General features: G+C 40.4%; 1 protein-coding gene across 3 annotated transcripts in view; it reads left to right on the forward strand.

Annotated features, from left to right (window-relative positions):
• CACNA2D2 (calcium voltage-gated channel auxiliary subunit alpha2delta 2) overlaps positions 1–23,419 on the forward strand; it is an 815,448-nt gene that overhangs the window by 438,859 nt on the left and 353,170 nt on the right. For all 3 annotated transcript variants that reach the window (XM_042451084.1, XM_042451085.1, XM_042451086.1), the window contains one exon: positions 18,317–18,376. In XM_042451084.1, the coding sequence (XP_042307018.1) occupies positions 18,317–18,376 (60 nt within the window). The remainder of the gene's footprint in view (positions 1–18,316; positions 18,377–23,419) is intronic.

A 23,419-nucleotide genomic window follows, 5' to 3' on the forward strand; every position in this document is an offset into this window, starting at 1 on the left:
GGGCGTCTATAAGAGACGCCCCTTTTTTAAAATGGGACGTCCGGAGGACGTCCCAAAAGGCCGTTTAGAAAGCCCCATAGTTTCTCTCTCCCATTTTTCATTCTCTGTGAGTTCTCCATTGTTGCTTGCTCTGAGACGTTTTAATCCTGGCCTTGGAACCCCTGAATGGCAAGCTCAAACTGGATTTGCCCAGTTGAGGAATGAAGTCACGACAGTGTGAGAAGAATATTAAAGCACAGAGGTGTAGTATTGTATTCAGTTATTGTATGCCCTTCTCACCCACCTGCCACAAGGTCTGACCCCTACAAGCTGCCTGTTGACTTTAAGAAATGGACCCCATCCCATCCTAACTCTGGGTTTGACCTTTTCTAATCTGCTTGCTTGTGTAAATGTATTTCATTCAGTCTCTAAATCTCCTAAACATAGTTTTCAGTGATGCTCAGGGCACGGGTGGGTGGGTGTGAATTTTATAGAGAGAGAGGGTGGAATGTGTTGGACATTAGCATGCTGTAGATGTACCCTTTCATCTGGCTGAATTTGCAGTTTTACGCTGCAGCTTTTTTCCTTCTTGAAAGCTTCTAATAGCCCCTTTGTTTTTATTTGATCATTGCAATCAAGAGATTTGCTGTCTGAAGTCTGGACATGACAGTTTCCCTGTGTATTGCCATAGAGATAATGAAAGCCTCCCCCTTATATACATACAGACTTTTCAAGATGCAGAAGGGGCAATGTGTGAGTCAGGCTTCTAAGGGCAAAATGGCCCAAAGGGGCAGCAGCGTAAGGCAGGAGAACAGTGATGGCCAATTTCACTCAGCACTTTAATTTCGTCTAGAAACCAGCATACCCTCTTTTCTAAGACCAATTTTATTTGTGTTACTTAGGAGGCTTTGGAGCTTTTCTCTACCCCTTGGTATGCAGCAGTTTTATGTAATGTGTTTATAAATTGACTGATAGCCATGCAAGAATATGGATTTATAGCTGTATTTCAAGCTTACTGTCTTCTTTTGTAACAACTGTGAAAAAGTGCATTCTCCCCCCCCCCCCCCCCAAAATCCTATTTGGGAATGCACATTTGAACATCTCTACCCTGCAGTACTGCCTCCTTTTCCATGACAATGAGTTTTCATTTCTTTCTTTTGTTTTACTCTCCTTAATTTTCAATGAAATTGATAGAGACCAAGATATATCTTTCCCCAAAGCAGGTGGTTGAGACAGGGAAGGCCATGTCAATATCTCTGGTGCCTCATCAAGTATTACTCTGTTTGCTAAGGCTGGTGTGCATATCTTTCTGAAGAAAAAGGATATGGTAACATGGACATTTCCTCATGTTTCTTTATCCCTTATTCCAGCATTTCCTTGTTGCACACAGTATTTATCAGCTTCCCCCAAAGCAGGAGCTGGTGAAATTGGCATGGCTTACAAAAAGAATGAAAGAAAAGAAATGGAGGTGTTTGTCTGACTCCATGTTAGTGTAACTAGATAGTAATTGGACTATGACTCTGGAAACCCGGGTTTGATTCCCGTCTTGGCCAGGGAAACCCACTGAGTGACCTTGGGCAAGTCGTATGATCCCAGCCTCAGGGAAAGGCAATGGCAAACCTTATCTGAACAAATTCTGCATTGAAAATCCCATGACAGCTTCACCTTAGAGTCACCATAAGTCAGAAGCAACTTGAAGGCACATCAGAAACAGTGAAGGAAATGGTGGGTTTGGTAAGCAGATGATAATGTAGAAATGATTGTTGTTCACTGTTAAACTACCTTCAACTAAATAAAGATGACATGCCACCAAATTCTTAACTCTAGTCTGTATGGATTACCATTTGCGACTGGCAATTCAGAATGTATACTCCCTCCCCAAATTGAAATACACTCATCCCTCCATATTTGTGGCTTTGATATTGGCGAATTTTATTATTCACGGATTTCATTAATATGTTCTCTCTAGGAATATCTAGGTCCTCCAATGCAGCTCTATGGTCAACTTTAACTAACAGTTGCACTGAAAGACCTAGAGATTCCTAGAGAGAATACTCTACTAGGCGTTTGTTGCTCCTCCAGTGCAGTTTTGTGGTCAGTATTTGTTGCATGTTAACCCCAGAGTTGCACTGGAGGACCTAGAGATTCCTAGAGAGGTGTCCTCTCAGGTAAAAACATGGTGTTTTTGTTATTTGCAGTTTTTCCATATTCATGGGGTCTTTTCCCCCTAACCCTAGGAGGGACAAGTGGAGTTAAAAATTCCCATATATTGAATGAAACAGAGACTGCACTGAAGGAAGAAGACTAGTAATGAGAAGGTCAGCGATGAAAGCACTAGACAAAATCCTAAATACTAAAGAGATACAACTGAGCACTAAAATTATTTTTATTTGCCATCACCATGTATGGATAAGAGAGCTGGACAGTGAAAAAAGCAGATTAAAATAAACTCATTTCAGATTTGGTGGAGGAGAAAAGTGCACTGAGAATACCATGGACAGTCAAAAAGACAAACAAATGGGTCCTTGAACAAATCAAGCCAGAACTTTCCCTAGAAGCCACGTTGGTTAAACTGAGGCCAGGAAAGATAGAAAGTAATAGAAAGAGAGGAAGGCCATATGACAGATGGGTAGACTTGGTCAGGGAGGTTGAGAACAGTGGAGGAGAGGGGGACCTGGAAATGTCTCATCCACAGGGATGGCAGGAGTCGAGGTCAACTTAAGGGCAGCTAACAACCACAAACTCCCACGTCCTGTTGAAGAGGATTACTGTGTTATTTAAATAGGAAAAAGTAGAACATGTGAATGGTCCAAATATCCATTAAATGGAATGAGAAAGGACGTTCACAAGCAATCCCCTAATATTTTTGAAATCCCTTTGTGTCTTTTTTACATAGTGCCTACCTCTATAGAAGCCTGCAGAGATCTTGCAAGACTATTCCAGTTGGGTTTTCCTTGAAAGAAAATAGTTAAAATAGTAAACTCAAATCAAAGGATGAAGTTTTATGAACCATGTTCCTCCTCACTGAAAGAGAGACCAAACTGATCTAAGTTGGCAAGTGAATTTCAAAAGCAACACTCCTCTTAATGTAGCTCCAAAAGCTAGTGTAACTCTCCTTGTGCTAAGGCAGTATTTTCTTAATCTTTCATTTAGTTTATATTTTCATACTTTATTTTGCACTGCATATATTTACAACAGTTCTTATAAACATTACAGTGAAAGAATAAAATTGAATTAAAACAGGAAATCTCAGACATCATAAAAATATTACCATCCAGTAACAAATTGTGGGATATATTGGACAGTTAACATTCGGTACCTGGGATTTTAATATCACTCTGAACTGCATCTGAAAAAGTGGTTTTAGAGCCACAAAATCTCATATTAAAATAAAAACCAGTTAGTCTTAAAGGCTCTCCCACATTCCCCTTTCCCCCTCCCCTTTCTTCCTCTTTATTTTCGAGTACCCAAGGTAATGCTGTTTTCATTGGGAGAAGGGAGATCTTTCTTTTGTCAGCCTCTGGTTTTCAAATTTGTTTAGTGGATTCCATGTGCTGTGTTATTTCATGGCAGGCTGCAGAAATTGTGATATTTATCATGAGTATCATGGGTCTGTAAATGTGTTGGCATCTGCATACAAATATTTTGTCAGTGTGTTTGCTTCCTTCTGGCACATGCTGGCAGTGTTTATATCCAGAGCCATATGGTTATTAGGATTTTTTTTTTATGATGTGGCCAAAAGTAGGATATGTTATCCTCTCTAAGAAGAGAAAATCTAAATTCCTGTAGGCTGAGAATGAGTTGTTATTGCTACAGGAATGGAATGAGCTTGTGTTTATGGGAAATTCTTCTGTCCCTTCAAAATAGAGTTTGGACTAATTCTCTTTGCTCCCTAGTAATTGTGATAATAAAATATATATCTTCAATAGTCCATGAAGTGTCTAGCAGGTTACTAGTATTTTTTTAAAAAAGCCAAGGAATGTGAACTTGATCAATGTGTTTTTTGAAATGTGTGCTGAGTGTTCCAACATAGGATGGGGAAGTGATGGATCAGATTCCCATGCCTCCCCCAGAAGCAGCCTTTCTATAGAAACTGAACTAAGTGCAGATGTTTTGGTTTCTTTCTTTAGTCTGTGTGGTTATTTTGTGCTATATCATTCCATGCCATGTGCCACTCTTTATTTGGAACAACACTTTCACTGGAGCAGCAAGAAATGCCTTCTACTCCCTTTCATTTCTCCATCTCCTTCCCCAGTTAAAGAAGCATAAGGGTAGCTTTCTGGGCTTCAATGTATCTTGGAGTCTGTGCACGTGGCCCATCTTGAGATGGACCGATTGATCTGCCACACTTTAAAAAGTAATGGTTTAATCATTGTTAGGGCTTAAAAGTAATCCTTTGGTAGTATTGATCCTGATAAGATTATTCATGATGAACTCATTTGGCATGAACATGGCTGTCCCCAAGAACTTTCTGCAGTTTCAGAAGACCCCTGTTCTGGTTTGTTAGATGCTGTCTCCTACACAGCTTGTAGAAGTGACTTTTTGGACTATGGCTCCCCAGAATCCCCCAGCCAACCTGGCCATGCTGGGAGTTTTAGTACAAAAAAGCTCTGGTCTTCAACATTGAAGGAGGGATGACTACTACCTAGCTGCAAGAATTGAATCAAACCATCTTGATCGTTTTAATTTTGGTTTATTACAAAATTATATTGCAACAATATTGGCAGGCTTTGATTTAAAAGAATGATGCTGTCAAGGCTATAAGATCAGGCTGAAAATGAGTAGTATGTGATTGCAGCTTAGATGCAATGCTAAAAGAGAATGAGCACCAGGAAAGATCACTGGTGCTGGTTGCATTGGTAGGTCCCATTATAGGCATAATGCACAGCTCTTTGAGTCTGGTATTGGACTGTATTATTCCTGAGTACCTGAACTTGGGTGCTTTCAGGTGGGGCTTTTCTTGTGCATCTTCCATTTCTGAATTCCCTGTGCTCACTCCGCTCTTCCTTTTCTAGTCTACCCCCAATTACCACAGAATACTGTTGAGGGACAAAGACAGAATACCTGCATGTTGCCTTTTGATTGCTAGTGTTTTGAGTTATCTGCCTGAAACTCCCCACCCACCCAGGCAGCCTAAACAAATACAAATCATATTTGCAATCTGCTGCTTCTCTTCTTCTGTGCTGTTCCATAATGGAAGAGATCTAATGCATCGCAAATAAGCAGTCAGGTCAAAAACCAGCAGGCTGGTTCCTCATTTATTCATACTCAGGGCTCACTCCAGAAGCAACAACAGCAAGAAATCTGTCTCTTTATCAGTTGTATGAGAAGTAGATATTCAAAAGGCACAAAGGCCCCCCGTCATTTCAATGCTGACCAGAAATTAAATATACTTTTGGAATATCTGCCTGTCCTGCAATTGCCCATTCTTTTCATGCATTGTTTTAGTCTCCTACAATTGGGGCCTTTCATCGTTGCTTTGGAAAAATTTTCATGAAGTGGACCAGGAATGTGGTCTTTACATACAGAGAATCTATTGTACAGAAAATTGAAAGATTTGGATCCTAAATTACTCCTTCTTTTTCTTGGGAAGGCAGCATCTTTTAGCTTCCCCTTCCACTTTCAGCTCCCCACATCGTGTCATACAATTTCCCAAGAAATCCCTAGTCTCCAGGAACAGAACTTTGAAGGTATTATAGGGACTGCAGAGGGAAGGGAGTGGAGAGTTAATTCCATTCCTTTAATTGGCCCCTTCATGGAAGAAATGTTTGGATCCAAGCCATGAGTAATACATTCATCCCAACACAAATAGTCATAGGTCTTCCCTGAGATTTCAAAACACGTACTACAAGACTGGACAAATCACTAAGAAAGCACAGTGATTGTCTGAGCTAGGAAGATGTGGGGTTCCTTCTCACCTTCAAAGCCAGGGTGAGTTGAACATGTAAAGCCCATTCCTCCATTGTTCTCTCCCTGTGATTCCCTCCCATGCAGTACAAAGGGAGAGCTGTCTCAATGGTTCTTTGCTGTAGGGTCCCAGCGATCATTAGACCACAGCTACCAAAATGCCTCAACATGGAGGATGAGACTTCTAAGAGAGATCCAACTTCTTTTGGGGGAACAAAGCTTGGGAAGCACAACTGTATGCTGTATTCACCTTCTGCTTAATGTAAGGGCTAGGACCAGTAGAGACATAGAAGCTGCTGGCTCTGATGTCAGAGGGGTGATAAATCTGCCCTGGATTTTAAAGGAGCTATCTAAGGGCTCTGAACCGATATGGGGGCTAAGGTTCAACACCTCAGATAGCTACTTTAAAGTTCATACTAATACCCAGAGAAGATTCACCTCCACCACTGACTCTGGAGCAGACACCACCACCACCAGTGTATATGATTCCATTTCCCCCCTTGTGTTCCGTCACCCTAGATTTGAACACAACAGAATATAAGATTTGGGAGAAGAACAGCAAATGAAGTAGGGAAATTATAGTGAAGGTTATTGCAGAGCGCTTTCTTTTTAAATGGAAATGAAGTGAATGATGTCTTTTTTCCTACTAGGGATTCTGAGGGCATGCCTACACAGGATGTTTACACCAGTTTTCCCGCACTCTCATGTTGCCCTATCCATACAATGCAGAGTCAAAGCTCCCATTTGACTGAAGATTGCCTCCATGAGGGAAACCCACTTCTACATTGAATCAGGTCATTCCTGCCTTAAACCACATTTCAAAAATTCATGGTTTGCTCCAAATTTTCAAGGAAAATCCATAGCATTCTGGAGCAACCTGACTGTTTGTATGTGGTCCCACTGTGCCACCTGCATTGCCACCACTGGCATGAGTTGATCCCTCTGAGGTAAAAAAAAAAATGAGGCAGCTTCAGTACATGGCTACTTGGGGACAATGCTACAGACATGAGTCACTCCCCCTGAGGTCACAACAAGGCACCCAGCTATGTACTGAAGCTGGGTGCCTCATTTCTTACCTCAGAGGGACCAACTCATGCCAGCAGTGGCAATGCAGGTGGCACAGTGGGATCACATGTAGACAGTCATGTGACATTGCTCTGAAATGCAGAGATAATAAGGGGAATTTGGAGCAGCTACGGGGCCAAAATACTCCAAGAGCAGCCCAGAGTATTCTCACTAGGGTAGACCCACCCTGAGACGGGTGTTGCACCACCACAGCCTTCCCCTGCCCCATTCAGATCCATTACTGACCCCTTGGAAGACGCTATTAAATGTTATTGGGAGGAAAATACTGGTGTTAGTGGCACTGGCTGGAGAAAACCTCCATTCTGCTTGGAAAGTTTTGTACAGATACAGTATCTGTTTGTTTCACTCTGTGGGGCACCTCACCTTAGTGAATATTCTTGTTCAAATACTCCTGAGATCCCTCACTCATATTGTCAGGATGCTGGCCATCCTAAATAAATACTCCCTCCATTATTCTCCCCCCTCACTGAAGGAATTCCCATGATTTGTTTTCCACTGTTAGATACAGAACGTAAGAAGGTTTCAAGCACAAATCAACAAAAGGCCAACTGGCCACAAAATATGACCAAATAAGATGGAAGCAGCTGGTGAGCCATATGTTGAGCCCTCCAGAAGTATAAGCACATTTAAAACAGCAGGCACAACTTCAGTACATAGAAATTCCTTTCACACCATAGGAAATATCTTGGCTATATCTCAAGAGAGTGATGGGGAGGGGGGCACCCATCTGTTTATTTTTAGAGTTTACTTTGGTTAATCAGAAGTGAATGTTTAAATAATTTCTTAACACCTGTAGCGTTAGTTCTGGCTGGATCAGCACATGTAAAATTGAGGTCAGGAAGTTGGTAAACCATGGGAACCAGAACAGGAAAGCATGTTTCAGGTAGAATAAAATGTCTAGAATTGCAGAGCACCTGCACATCTCACCAAAAGTTGTGGATTCCTGAAAACCAAGCTGTTCATTTGCTGAGAGGCACTACCTGGAGACTACTTTACATCATGGTAGCTGTTACTATAGAGACCAGCAATGTTCATCCAGCTGCCACGACTGTCTAGAATGAAAGGTTTGAAATGGTCTAGTACATGAATTACATGGCTGTAAATTGCCATATAGAGCCATTTTAAAGTGGCATCTGTAATATATAAATCAAATGTAAGGCTACCTCTGCATTTTGTGTCTTCTACAGCTTTGTTCTTCTTTTTTCCTAATTTATCTAGACATGTCTTTGCTGTGATGTTGCACAAAGGTTACAATCCAACTCTCATCTGTAGGTCAACATAGAAAGGCTTCCATCGGTTCCTATTTCTTGGCTGAAAAGACTGTAGGTCTGTGCATGGTGGACTTGTCCTTAGTGTTTTGACATAATCCACACAGGCCCATTCATTTGGGGATTTCAGCCTTCCAGGTTATAAATGAATTAATTTCATATTTAAAAATAACACATCTTGCAATTTTATGCAGGAAGTTTCTTAAGGCATCATTGCTAGCAAAAGCACAATATGATCCAATGCATTTCCTTCAGGAACACAATTTGTCCTTGAAAAATGCCAGGTGCACTAAGGGCCACTTGGAAGCATGCTCACTCTCTCCCCTCTCTTTCTGTGTAGGTAGAGAATAACTGGAATAAAGGACTTCCATTATTTTCTTATAGAAATATGATGTTCATGAATAAGGAATGGCTTTTTGATTTAATTTAAAATTTTTAAAGGACAGTGGTTAAAATATACAGAGCTACTTGGGATTGCAGTGAGTATTCAGGAAGGGATCTATACCTTGTTTTTATACAGGATGCAGCTCTGTGATTTATTTTGCTCTGTTTTGTGAAATATGCATAGATATTTGTTCAGATGAAGTACACTGGGCCGGGAGGGGGGGTAGAAGGCAGCGTTTGTTTTCTGGAGGACTCCCCCAAGGAGAAGAGGTTGGGGAAATTTAAGAATGCCATGAAGAAGATCAATTTTTTTCTCCTACAGAAGCATTACAAGGGGGTGTGGGCTGCACCAGGTAACACCCTAAGGAAGGGTGACACTTCTGCTCCCCAGACAGCTGCCTTTGGGCAGAAATGGATTGTGGTGTTTGCCTGCATCCCTTTAAAGTGCTAGAGCTCAGCAGAAGAGATGGTGTGAATGAGACGTGGCTCGGTGAGAGGAGAAATTGGAGGCTTCATTTAGGGTTTTTAAAAAAATGTTTTTAATGTTTTTTTAATTTCTTTAAAAACATCACATCTTACCAGATTTTTTACTTTAACCACACAGGGATGTAGCCGGGGGGGGGGGGATCTGGGGGTCCGGACCCCCCCCTTCCATTAGAAAAATGAATGGTGTGTGCTGCTGCGCCACCGCACTCAAGCACCATTATAATGGTGGCACTTAGTCTGGACCCCCCCCCCTTCCTAAAATCCTAGCTACGTCCATGTAACCACATAAACCTATCTGCATGTAAGTACATTTAGGCTGTGTGTATGGCATTGTAATTTAAAGCTATAATTTTATTTTTGCTAATTCTATGTGTCACAAGTATCGCCATTATATTCAGTAATATATAGGAATGATGATTTATGAGTAACATTAGTACAAAAAATATTACCAAGGATTCAGTATGATGTGGTATGGAAGAAAGTCAATGATACCAGGTGATGCCAACCGTAGGGACACCACTGTTCACTGTATGATTTTTTAACATGATTTTTTACCTGATGAAGAAGACAGTGGAGCTTCAAAAGCTTGCAGTTTGTATTTTGTGCACTTTGCTTAGTCCAATATAGGTAACACTGTTTTGTGGATTAAAAACTATTTAAGTGACAGAGTCAAACCTGGCAGGTCTCTGCCTGCCCTCATCCTTGATTACACAAATTGCCTATATCAACATGGGGTGGGGCTCAATTAAACATGTGGTATGTGCCTTCAGGTTCTCTATTGATTTATGGCAACGCCTGAATTTAATAAGGGTTTCTTAGGCAAGCAGTACTAGGTGGCTTTGCCCATTCCTTCTTCTGAAATATACCTGGTATTCTTTGGTGATCTCCCACCCAGGTACTATGCAGGGCTGACTCTGCTTAGTTTCCAAGATCAGATGGGATCTGGTGCCTTGAAGGTATTTAGGCCATAGCTAGAAATAAGAAAGATATTTTTTTAAAAAACCTCAAACACCTGGTCCTTTCAGATTATTTAGGCTGTAAGCACATAATGGTGAAGGCCAAATGTTATTGTCATCTTACTGAATTAGTGCATTTACCGATGCATTTGCAAACCCTGGACATTGGTCCCTCTAACAGCAAATTTGGTTAGTATGTGCCAAAATGGAGACAGAACAGAGTTGCTGAGGAATAAGAGCAGGGTTTCATAACAGAAGAAGTTTATGAAGTACAGAGTAAAAATGTAAACAGATAACTAACCCTTCTTTCCCCATCAAAACAATCCAATGAGCATTAAACATGTTCAGTAATCAAAACATTAATGTTATTTGGAAATTAAAAACAGGGAAAAGGGTGGAGTGGAATATCTTTTTTGGAGGAAATACCTGGCAAAGAGTCTGAACAGAAAAAGATGGGGATACGCTGCAGTATTTTTGTTACAAGTCTTATGGATGGTATTGAATGTCTGTTTCATAAATGACAGTTGATGGGGATTTCTCTTTATAGAAACTATAATAAAAGTCCACATTTTCCAGCTTCCCATTGATCTACCTGCTCTGCTGCAGTTGCAAAACTAGTACTGTGACAGGGTGATCAATAAAGTTATTTTTAAAAATAATATTTTTAATCTATAACAATAAAAATTCATGCTGATATTAGAAATACAACTAAAGCCTTTATGCAATAGGAATGCATATGCAATTAGGCCACAAATCAATAGTTAGACACTTTTCTTATTAAAATGGTTGCTGCATGTGACATTTTTTCTCAGAAACAGAAATCATAAGTACTTATGGCTCCCAATTTTGTTGTCAGTTTGGTAATGTATTAACTAATATTTTCCTACTTAACTGTAGTTCTGGGGAGTGTGTGTGTGTGTGTGATCCTAAAAAGTAATAACAAAAATAAAATCTTTAAACAAATGCACAAAATCTCCATAAATCACATGTGAAAATGAAATATGCATTTCCCCCCTTGTTGATAAGAGGAACATTCATTTTATATGCAGAGACTGTGAGAACTGCAGTGTCCTCGGCTGAATCAGAGTGAAAGGGATTTGATAAAGGCAGAAAAGGGGAAGTGAGGACTAAATTTCATAGGAAATATGATGTTTATTTGGAACTGCCACACCAGTTGATTTCTAATTTTAAATTTAAAATATCCTTGATTTGGGGGAGGTAGTGCTTTACTTTACTTCAGCCTTGGGCTGTTTTACTCTTAGAGTGAATCTTCCCTCAGTGATAAGTAAACAAAGGATAGGCACTTGGGTCTGAATAATCTTAAAATATTTTGATTAATCAAAAGTACAAATTACAAAAATAACAGCAATTTCCCCAGGCTTCAATGCACATATATAGAAATATTCCTAAAAACAGTTGAATGAAGTGATACACAATTTTTTTAAAAAATTACTAAGGCTATACTGCTTCACTACATTTGTTCCTTTCTTATACTATAAAAATAATGAACTAACATTATTATGAATCCAATCTTTGCAGTACTGTATTCTGGCAGGGGTGCATGTGTTTCTTTGTATGTGGCATCCATTCACTTCGTTTTTGTTTCATCCTATTAACATCCTATTAACAAATCCTTAGGGTGTATTCATAGACTGGTTGTAAAACACCAGAATATAATCATGAAAACTATTTATAATATAGAATCGTAGAGTTGGAAGAGACCACAAGGGCCATCCAGTCTAACCCCTACCTATGAAGAAGGTAAAGAAGAAACAGAGATTCGGGGTTGTGTAGTGGTTTGAGAGAAGGACCAGGACACTGGAAATCTGGTTTTGATCCCCCACCCCACCCCGCCATGGAAAACCACTGGGTGACCATGGACAAATCACACTCTCTCAGGCCCAGAAAACCCCTTTGGGTTGCCATACATTGGAAACAACTTGAAGGTACACAACAACAACAAAGGCAAGCAATGTGGCATGAAACAGGAAGGAATATCTTGCACAGATTCAGCCCACATAGTTCCTTTCAATACTGACTATCATCTCTGATAGAAGAGGTATTGCAGGTTTTTGAAGAATGGCAAAACCATGCAGAACTGTTTGGCCACTAACAATATTAGGAAAGAGTATGAGCCCAACAGGTAACAATGTGTTTAACTCTCTAAAGGAAAAAAAAGCTCAGATTTTAAAGCCCTTTTAATAAAAACTTCATTTCTAAAAGGCTGTCAAAATTTTAAAAAGCATCACTTGCTATGGAAGAACTGTAGGGAAGGGAACATTCTGGCCTCCATGGGAGGGGTGCTTCAGAGCAGCTACCAAGAAGGCCTTATCATGCATCACCACCAGCTGTGCCTGTGAAGGTGGTAGAAATGAGAAAAGACCCTCTTCTGAGGATCCCAGGACCCAGGCAGGCTCATAGGATCAAGAGGTAAGGTTGCATGAGACGGGAAGGGAAGGCTGAATTGCTTTACTAGTTTGGCAGATCTTTGACTGCAGAGTTTTAGTATGTTCATATTTTTTTTCCTAGGAGAAGTAGCAGAAATCTTTCTTGTATAATGTGTTAATTTTTAAAAAAATATTTATCTTTCATTAGCCTTCCCAGTGACCATATAGGGTTACAGCTTTCAAGAACTGATATTGCTAAGCAATACAGAAATCTTTTGCTGCATTTTTAATCAGTTGACCAATGCAGATTTCAGTTGCCCATAGAGTCAATGATGGACCAGACTGCTGATCCTGAGGAAACAACTACAACCAAGGGGTGGACCATGAGCCCAGTAGCACCAGAAATTTAGCAATGGGACAGATTGGCTTAGGAATCTCCTGACCTGGAAATATTTCTTCAGATACTGGGAAACGATCTCTCAAAGATAGCATACTTGTATCCTTCATGTTGAGCACGTTAGACTAACAAAGTCTCTTCCAGTTTTTTGATCACATGAATTGCCTAGCAGCACCCAGATAATATTGTCATAATACTACTTAGGAGAAACCTTTTGGGAAAGCTCTTTTAGGAAACCTTCATTTGCTCTTCTTTAAAGTGAAGTAAGATTGAATGTTGCCCATAAAAACAACCTAGCTTCTGGTGTATATTGTTGATATTTTAGTTTGAAATCAAAGATAAAATGAAAGATGTGAAATGGCTGCTGTGTGCAGCTGTTTAAAAAATGACAATTTTCAGCAGTATGCAGAATATGTTGCTTATTAATACTATCAGTTACTAATGCAACAGTAACTTTATCACTACCCTCAGATCTAGTGTTAATTGTTAATTCATAGCAGTTCTAATTACTTTTCAGTTTGCCATGCAAGGCTCTATTATTGTGTCTGAATCAAATTTCCCTTGTGGGAAGGAACCAGGATGGGTTTTGCTGTGTGGGAGAAGGGACAACAATGAATTTGTAGTGGCTACAGATATGCATATATTTTGGTTCTAAGCAGCAACATCCTGTTAACCCCTAGCCTATTAAAAATGCTGCTCACATTTATTGGAGAGATAACCAATGGTAGGTAATCACTAGAAGATCTTCAGACATCATTTTCCACCTCTGCCTATAGGGCATTAGATATGGCAGAAATTAGAGAATATTGGGGAGCAATACAATTGAAAGTATCTCCTTTGAGAGGCACCATGGAGAAGTTTTGCTCATTGTTAGAATCTGTTAGATCATTGTCTGGTTGTGTGAGGTGATAACTGGGTGTTCCTGCATTAGAATGTGAGCCAATCACTTTGAGGAGTAAATGGCTCTTTGCTCAGAGCTTGATTCTTTTGTTCCTACATGGCAGTGGTTGGACAGGATGGCCCTTGTGGTCTCTTCCAACTCTATGATTCTATGATTGACACCATGGTTATTACAGCATCTAAGGACTCCAGCATGTTGTGGCCTGATGATTTGGACATGTTCTCCATATTGCTTGATAAAATCTAGCAGATACAGATTGATCAGTTGAGTCTAAGGGGTGGTAAATGCCTCATTATGGGCTAGAACAGACCGGCAAATACACTGGCTTCCTGGCATCTTAGGGGTGTGGCATATGTACAATGCATGCCTCCAAACTGGCAGGAAGCTGCCATGAAGCCACTCGGTCATTTACATGGTGGCAGCTTTACAGCACTCTACATGTGGTGCAGCATTTAGATGCTGCACACTGCAGGAGCACCAAAAAGCCACAGCAGCGGCAGAAAGTGTGCCCTTTTTCCGGCACAAAATGAGTGGCATTTTGCACCAGAAAAAAGCCAGATCAGAGGCGCAGCATGCAGCTGCCACAGCCCCAATCTGGCACTCAAAGGAGCAGCATCATACCGCCCTTTTGGGCTGGTCTTTTTCAGCCCTATGTCAGAGGGAGATGCCTGCTGCTTTGAAATATGCAGTAGTGTGCTGATGCTGAAGTTCTCAGACTGCAATAACTGGATAGCTGGATAGAATGTGGTGGCTGGATATGTTCAGATAGTATTGGATGAAACAGATTATCTGGCCTCATTTCAGTCTGATTTGAGGCCAGGGATGGTACTGGCAGGAAAGCCAGTGGGCTGTGGTGGTTTGAGTATTGGACTATGACTCTGCATTTAAGTCTATTATTAGTTTAATTAGAGTTTGGTTTTCTTTATGATATAAATTTAAAACCTGTGTCTGTTTTAAGCTTTGTAAACCACCTTACAAACCTCTGGAGACCAGGGCTTGAATCCTCACTCAGCCACGGAAACCCACTGGGTGACCCAGAGCAAGTCATAGCCTTGCAGCCTCAGAGGAAGGTGAAGCCAAACTGCCTCTGAACAAATCTTGCCAAGAAAATGCCATGGTAGCTTCACCTTAGTCTCCATAAATTGGAATCTATTTGAAAGCAAAGAACAACAATAATCTGTGTATCCTTTTCCATGCATGGCATTAAATAAAGTTTCTATTTTCTCTTTCTCTAAAATACACTCTTTTGTAACATGAATCTATTCGTCATCTCTGATTGACTTTCAAACCTTCCAGGGCCAAAATAGCACATCTGCCCTTGTTCTTTTTCTCTAACATGTTTTTCCTCCTTGGATGTCTTTCATGGAAATTATTATTATTATTATTATTATTATTATTATTATTATTATTATTAATTTATTTCTATAGCACTGTGAATGTACACAATGCTGTACATACAGATAATCAAATCAATAAAAATATAAAACCTGTCAATGGCGTACAATCTACAAAATACATATAAACAGTAGGTGGTAATATAAAATAGAATTAGTTTAAAAACAGGCAACAATTAACAATAGAATAGAATGGTAGCACTTAGATACCAAGTTTAACTGCTGTAGCTCCATCCTACAGAATCCTGGGATTTGTAGTTTAGTACAACATAAGGGTTCTCTGACAGACAATTCTAAATATCACGTGAATCTACCTCAGAAGATTCCATAGGATGGAACTATAGAGTTAAAAATGTTATCAAATTACTGTAATTGTATGGTGGGGGAAATAGTTTGATGCCGGGAGAAGGCTATAGTTTATTTTGCTTTCTATTTTTAATTTACTTGTTGATGCAAAATTGATCCCCCAATAAGGCTTCCATATATTCACATCTTTAGTTTTAATTAAACCCCACAACTACCCCACTACCTCTGAGCAATTTCATTATACAAATCAATTCCCTGCACTTTAATTTCTTCCCCCACCTTGCTTTTGGTTGGGCTCTAATGCATAAGATTATGGGGATTGTGGAGAACTATTCTACCTGTGACAGGCCATGTGCATTTGAATTCATCTGAATGACAGAGAACAACGTGGCAGCAACTGGAAATATTTTTTTTAAAAGTTCATTGTATTTGGGTGGTTTTGATGCATTTGAGAGGAGTTCACACAAACCAACAAAGGCTCCTGATTTTCATCTTAGGGATGGATATTTAGAATTTAGAAACTACATATCCCAATATCCTATAGGAAGCAGCTTTGGCAATTAAAGTAGATTCATGTTGCTATAATTGTGTATTGTGAAAGAGACCCCAGATTTTATGGGGATCTGATGCTGGGAACCTTTAATAATATTGTCCCTGACCTTCTTGGAAATGGTTGAAGCTTCCTGCCTTTTTCAAGTTTCTGTGATGGCCAAAGGGGCCGCTGGGATGATGAGACATAGCAGTGAGATGATGCGCTGCTCTTGATGGTGCTGAAATCCTGCCCCATGGGTTCTTGCTAAGTAATGAGGCGTGCTACTGCAATCACTTGAAGTACAAACTCTACAAAATCACTATGGATTTTCCCTTATTTTTCTTTCTTTCCCTTTTAAATCTCATACATTTTAAGCTAAGAAGCTGGCTTCTGCATCTGCATTTATCACCCTGCTTGATTAGATCTTGTCAGGTTATCTTTAAATGCTATCTCAGCCCAGAGCTTCTTCCTGCCACCTGTAATTAAAGGAAGAGCTTGCTCAGATACCTTACCTGAGTCCTCATCCCCTTTAAGAGCTTCCCACAAATGGCTGGTGCACAGTGACTGGATGGCTGTTTGAACGTGTGTGAACGCTGCCTTTCCTCAGAGACTGAGGGTGTAAAAATAGTCTGTGAAAGTGAAGGAGAGGTAAATCGGCCTCAGACAGAAATCATTACTTTGCTAGATACTATGAGTGACCTCCCAAATTAGAGTGAGCAATTGTGATCCTGTGCAGACAAAGAACTTTGATTTTCACTAGCCACTCATCATGTTGACTTGCGTATACATACATCAGCTTTATGCAAGGTGATGAAATCTGCTGTATCTGTTTGTTGCTGTTGTTGTATGACTTCAGGTTATTGGTGACTCTTTCATTAGGGTTTCCCTGGCCAGCTGTATTCAGAGGAGGTTTGCCACTGCATTATTCTAAAGCTGAGAGAGTGTGACTTGCCCAAGGTCATCCAGTTGGTTTCCATGGCCAAGTGAGGATCTGAACTTTGCTTTCCCAGTGTTCCACTCCAACACTCAAACCACTATACCACATTGGCTCTCCTGTATTCCTTTATGTTGCTTTTGCAAAATCAGTTCAAGCCTGTTGGGCTGGCAGGAGTATGCTTCCACCTCCACCATGGCATCATTAAGTGGTGTGTAATTCGCCAGGCATCACAGTAAACTAAAGAGCTGTGGACTTTCCTCTGGTGGTTGGTTCCAATTGGCAAGTGATTGAGAGTGAGAGGCGTCCCACATGCAGAGAGAAACTCTCTCAGCCAGTAGTCCTGCACAGCAATGATCCTTTTATCTTCTGCTTAGCCTGGAGTAGGGTTGGCTTATGGCATTGCCAAGCAGCTGTCACACTGTACCGGTTTTCAATAAAATGCACATTTTGAAATTAAATCACCAAATGTCTATGTTGCACCTCTTGACACAATGAGCCACTGGTACAAGTCTGTTTGTTTTTTCTTCTCCCATAGAGATGCCCACTACTAGTAACTTTGTGTGGCTGATACTTGTGTGGTATTTCTGTTGAGATGTTTCCTACTGGAAGAAATCATGTGTGTGAGTAGGATGCAGGGTCTCATTCAGTAATGTTGTCCCTGTTGTCACATGTTGCCAGTGTCTGCCTTTTCCAGGCTCAAGATGTAGGCATGGTGTGTGTGCATCCACTCACATATTGTTTCTGTGTGTGCTTGAATAGCAGTGCTGTTGTAGATTAACCTGTTACCTATTTTGAATTACTTTGGAGCGTTACAGACCGCCGCTTTGCGGCGGTCTGCCGGCACTGCTGTTTGCTCCATGAGGGAGCCGCAGCAGCCAAACGGCGCGACTCCCACGCGGAGCAAAAAAGAAGCTCCAAAATGGAGCTTGAGTCACCAATGGCACACTCGCAACGTCATAAGCTATGCGTCCGACGCGTAAAGATGGTGGCGCCCGTGTGTATAGGACACCGCCATCTTTACGCCCTCGTCACGTGCTAGGGGTGAGGCCGGTATGGATGCTAGGTCCTCGGCCAACCCCTAGCACGTGACGGGGGGCGTATTAAAGGCCTGTCTATAACGCGCCACAGAGTGCAGTAATTGTAGAAAACTGGTATAAATCAGATTTCATTTGACTAGTACATACTGTCCCCTTGCCCACAGGAGAAAATGATTTCTTCTCTCAAAGAATGGTTCTCCTGTAGAACCAGTGACTTCTTGGAAGATATGTTTGAAGCTTTGGGGGTTTAATGCAGCTGTTCCACATCTGATAAAGGGAAGATGAAACAAGCCACACTTAACTGTTGCAACTGGACCTTTCCTCTGTATGAACTCACCCTCCTCCTCTTTTACTTTCAGAGACTGGCTGATGCAGCAGAGAGGTTTCAGAAAGCCCATCGCTGGCAAGACAACATCAAGGTAAATCTCTTTCAGGAGGCTTACACCCATGTCAAAGTCAACTTCACTTTCTGCCCCCAATTTTCAATAAATTGGTTTAACATGTACCTGTGGAAGCTCCTTCTCACTGGCACACTTCTTTGAAAACCTCCATTCAGTGTTTCCTATATGCAGATCAAACCTAATACTACCAGTGCAAGAGCTATTATAAATATATCTGTCTGACAGATTTATGAATGTTTTTGAGTGACACTCCAGAAGCAGTTCTGGAGTTTATAGGTCTTCTCTCACGGGTGGATGAATTTGCTATAATTCTGAAAATATATTTGCATATGACTCCAGTCATGAGTGTGACTCTGTTAGTATGCTTGTTTCCTTGCAAAACACTTGGGGGTTCTACTTCAATCAATTAAATGCTTTTTTAATGGAATCAGATCTTTTCTTTTTAAAAATGTTTAACAAGGACTTTTTTAAAGATCAGTCCATTCTTCTTTGTTTTTTTTTTAAATTTCACAGTTCTTCAGCCTATTTTTCTTCTCTCTGTCTTTTTCTTTATTTTTCTTCTTTCTCTGTGCCCCTATTCTCCTTCCTTTCTAGCTGTCTGATTTTTAAAGCAAGCTCAAGTTCATACACGGATGCCCTTCTTGTCTGTTACTCCCTTGGTGCCTGCCAGCCATAATGAAAGCGAATGAAGTCATTTTCAGCTCATTTTTAGTATTGCCTCTGTCTACATGTGCAAGTAATAAGACTAGCCAGAAGACAGAAGGTGAAGGTCACGCTAACGGTTAAAAACCTGCATTTTAGGAAGCTGTGAAGAGCATCCCAAGTGGCTTAAAATCTTACTAGCCAATAGGCTACATATAGGGGTGTGTTCAGTTAATCTGCAGGGTGTTGGGAGATATTCCTTGCACGAAAAGGGACAGTGGTTGCCAGGACTTTCTCTTTGCATTCACATTTATATATTATTCAACACCACTTACTCCAGTTAGGGTGGAATGAGCAATCTAAGATGGTGTCAACCAAATGTTGCTATTTTAATGATTGCATTTGACTTTGTAATTATGTCAGTGCTAAAGCTCAGCAAGAAATTGTGATATTCTACTTGGAAATGCATTCAACTTATAACAGCAAGACAAAAGGAAGAAAAGATTCACAGAAAAGATTTGAGGAACATCATTAGTGCAAATAAATGCCCCAAAGAAACTCAAACCAGCTTTATAGCAGTCCCCTGATATTGACTGCTTCCTTTAATATTGTATTACTTTGTCCATGGGTATTCTTTGAATGTATTTGTTTATTTAATGCATTTTTATACCACCCACTAATTAAACCAGTGCATTTTCCATCGACCTTCAGAAGTCCATAGAGGACACAAGTGAGTGAAAGGAGAATATTCATTTTGATTCTCTTAATAATCATGTGGAATAGCTTAGGTTTCGACAGAACAATTGTCTCAAGGCAACAAAGAATGCTTCATTGCTGAATTTCTTGCATTGTGGTTTGACCCTACTTACACCTACACTGACAGCAATGGAGGAAAAGGGCAAAACTCCAGTCTTAGACTTTAAATTATTTAGGATAAGGAAATGCTATAGACCAGGTAGAGCAATGCCTTTAGTGTGTGTGATGCTGTGTAAATGGTGGTAGCAGACAAGTGAGGGTAGAAGCTGGAGAGTCCTGACAGAGATCCTGACTATTTGAATCATATAATATGCAACTGTCTTGCATATCAAGTGTTGAAAGTCATGGTGTACTTATTTATTTATTTATTTATTTATTTAAATGGTTTTATCCTGCCCAAATGCAAGCATCTAGCATTACAGAAAAACACAAAAGCAAATTCCAACTTTGCCACCTTTGAATCTTGGATCAAAGAGGTTTTGATCAAGGATAAACATCTATAACTTTATTAGGTTACACTGTTACACTATACACTGTGTTATTAGAGGGAAGAGATGTTCTTTCCTTTAGAGCAAAAAATGTCTCGGGTTACTCCTGAAAAAGCAGAACATGAAACAGCCTTAAGTCAGGAAATAAGACTTCATAAAATTCTGTATCCCTTCCAAGGTTCACCTTCTCTCAAAATTCTGACTTGGTTGGCAGTATTGCTGTATTGGATACATCGCTAAACATTTTGTGTGTGAGGTGTTTTTTTTAATGCCCCCTGAAAGATTCTCATGTTGATAAGATTATTTAAAACAAGGAGAGATAGAGAGAAAAAGCAAAGTTCAAACATCACTGTAAAAAAAAAACTTCTTTTCAAAGAAACCTCCCTCCATAGGTGTTCAATTCTGAGCTTGGAGAAGTTGCTTTGGGGGATTCTAACCCCTTGATAGCACCATCACCCCAGAAACATGAGCAGTATCCATTCTGGTTAGGGAATGTGGGAACTGTGGTACAAAAACAGTAATTTTTCTATTCCATCACAGCAGATCCCTCAACCTGCCATTCTGCTTTTCCAGCAAGGCACAATTTTTTATATACAGGTAATTTGACATTCTTTTTACTTCTTTCAAAGATCAAAGGGTAAGCACTTTGAGCACCACTAAAGTCTGTTGTTATAACTTTACACCTGAGTGAGTTCGAGACCTAAGACTCAACCAGAGTATCATTTGTGAAAAGACAAAAGGGTGAAACACACACTGAATGGAAATGTGTAACCCACTGAGGCCTCTCATGGCACAGTGGAAATTTCTGTTCAGAATGGAGGGTAAAAACAAAAGCAGGGACAGAGCCTATGATAGAAGGGGAATAAAACAGGAATGGAATCTGTGTTAGCTCCAAGGGGTATGTGGTAATATCTTAAAGAGTGCCTTGATAAGTAGCTCATAGTAAATAAATCGGAAGATCAGAAATACTTTCACACAACATGATTCCAGTTTAACTTCTGTGGCAGCTGCATCCTATGAAATCCTGAGATTTGTAGTTTGATGAGGTGCTAGAGCTCACTGGCTAAAAATGGTAAATTTTCCTACTTAAACTGCAAATCCCACAGTACCATATGATGTTGCCATGGCAGTTAAAATGCAATCACTGTGTAGTGTGAAAAAGCCCCAACATTGATAATTACACCATGACTGTTCCAGTGTTGGACAATACAGAGTCATTTCCTGAGTAGCATGCTGTAATATCTGCATTTTTCCAAGACTCAAATGGCCAAATTTTTCTTCTCGCTAGTTTCTCTATTGCTGTTAAAAGCACTGCATGGAAAGGGATTACAGCCTGGTATCTCAGCTGCTCCTTCACACTTTCTTTCCAAAACCAAAAGAGGATAAGAAGAGTCCCATTGGATCAGCCCATCGGCTTCTCATTCTGTACATCCGCTGCCAAACAGATGCCTATGAGAATCACACCAGGAGGGCTTAGGAGCAAGAGCACCCTCCCACTAATTTTCCCTAGTGTATCACCTTTGATACTAGGGGTAAATACAGTTGGCCCTCTGTACCCGCAGATTCTTTATTCATAGATTCAACCACCCACAGTTTGATAATATTCAAAAAAATATAAATTCCCAAAAGCAAACCTTGATTTCGCCATTTTATATAAGAGACACCATTGTACTACATCATTGTATTTAATGGTACTTGAGCATTTACAGATTTTGGTATCCATGGTTGATCCTGGGTCCAAACCACAGTGAATACCAAGGGCCCAGTGTACATAGCTATCTTCAGCACTAGCTATTGACAACCTATTCTCCATTAATACAGTATGTTCAATCCTTTTTTAAAGCTATCCATGGTGTTGGTTATCACTACACTGTGGCGTAGTGAATTCTAGTCTGTGTACTACATGAAGTACTTCCTTTTATGCATCCTGAGTCTCCTACCACTCTGCTTCAGGTTCTAGTACTATGAGGTGGGGGGGGGGGGGCTTTTTCCTTCCCATTTTTTCCTAGCCTTCCCACTTCTCCCCACCCTTCCCCTTTTCTTTCCCCCCCCCCCCCCCAGCCAATGTAAAATTTCCTAATGGGAAATGGTTCTATTACTTTGGTCATTTTGGTTGATCCTTTCTTCACCCTTTCTAGCTCTATCATATACAGTGGTCCTTTCCCTTGCGCAGGGAATCCATTTTGGACCCACCCACCCCACGTAAGTGAAATTCCACATATGCTCAGGCACAATTAAAGACAATGGGGCTTGTGCCTGTGGCAGTGCATAGAAACACTCACCATAACTCTTTCCAGCATGAGCGCTGCTTCTTCTGGCATGGCTTTCAGCGTATGCTGAAAGCCATGTATATTACGCCCACATATGACACAGGTGCACTATAGTAGAGCTAGAATATCAGATATAGTATCCAGTCCAGTCTCTGCTCCATGTTTCTTAACCAGTTTTCTATCCGTCTATACTCAACACCCCACTCCAGGTGTTTCTGGCATCTTGTTTTTTATCTGTTGCCCTCAAACCTCCAACTAATTATTACGTTTTATGTTTTATGTTATACTCGAGGCCTGTGTGTACCCATTTCCATTTGAGCAGCACAAAACAATATTCTCCACATTAGGCATTATTTTGCTTAAATCAGAATCTCCTGTCTTCTGTAATTTTTTCCATATGTTTCAGCTGAAAATTGCTCTGCTACCACATTAAGGAAAAGAAATCTGCTTAAGTGTTAAGCAGAAGAAGTCTGCCTCCATTCTGGTTCAGGAAGAACCTGTCCCTCTTGTATGGGCCTGATTTGTTCCAAAGCATACCCCAGGCCTAACAAAAGTAAAGTCATCTGCTCTATACCAACACCTCATCCATGCATTCACTCTCTTCAGCTTTACTGCTGTAACAGCCCCTGAATGTGGAACAGAGAGCAAGAGGAAGTAAGTTACCTTGGAGGTCCTGGCGTTCACTTTCTCACCTAGCAACACAGATTTGGCACCTGTGACTTCTTGACCACACTTCCCAATGCCATTGGTTCCAATGTCCACACTTGAATTATCTACCAAGCTACTTTGATGATGTATAATGTAGGAATAAACAAGTATGTTTGAAAATACTAAAAAAAAATGTGTCAGAAAAATCTGACAAGGAGAATCCTGGATTGACAAGATTCTTCACAGTTCAACAAACA

The sequence above is a fragment of the Sceloporus undulatus genome, chromosome 2, assembly GCF_019175285.1.
Source record: "Sceloporus undulatus isolate JIND9_A2432 ecotype Alabama chromosome 2, SceUnd_v1.1, whole genome shotgun sequence".
Lineage (NCBI taxonomy): Eukaryota > Metazoa > Chordata > Lepidosauria > Squamata > Phrynosomatidae > Sceloporus > Sceloporus undulatus.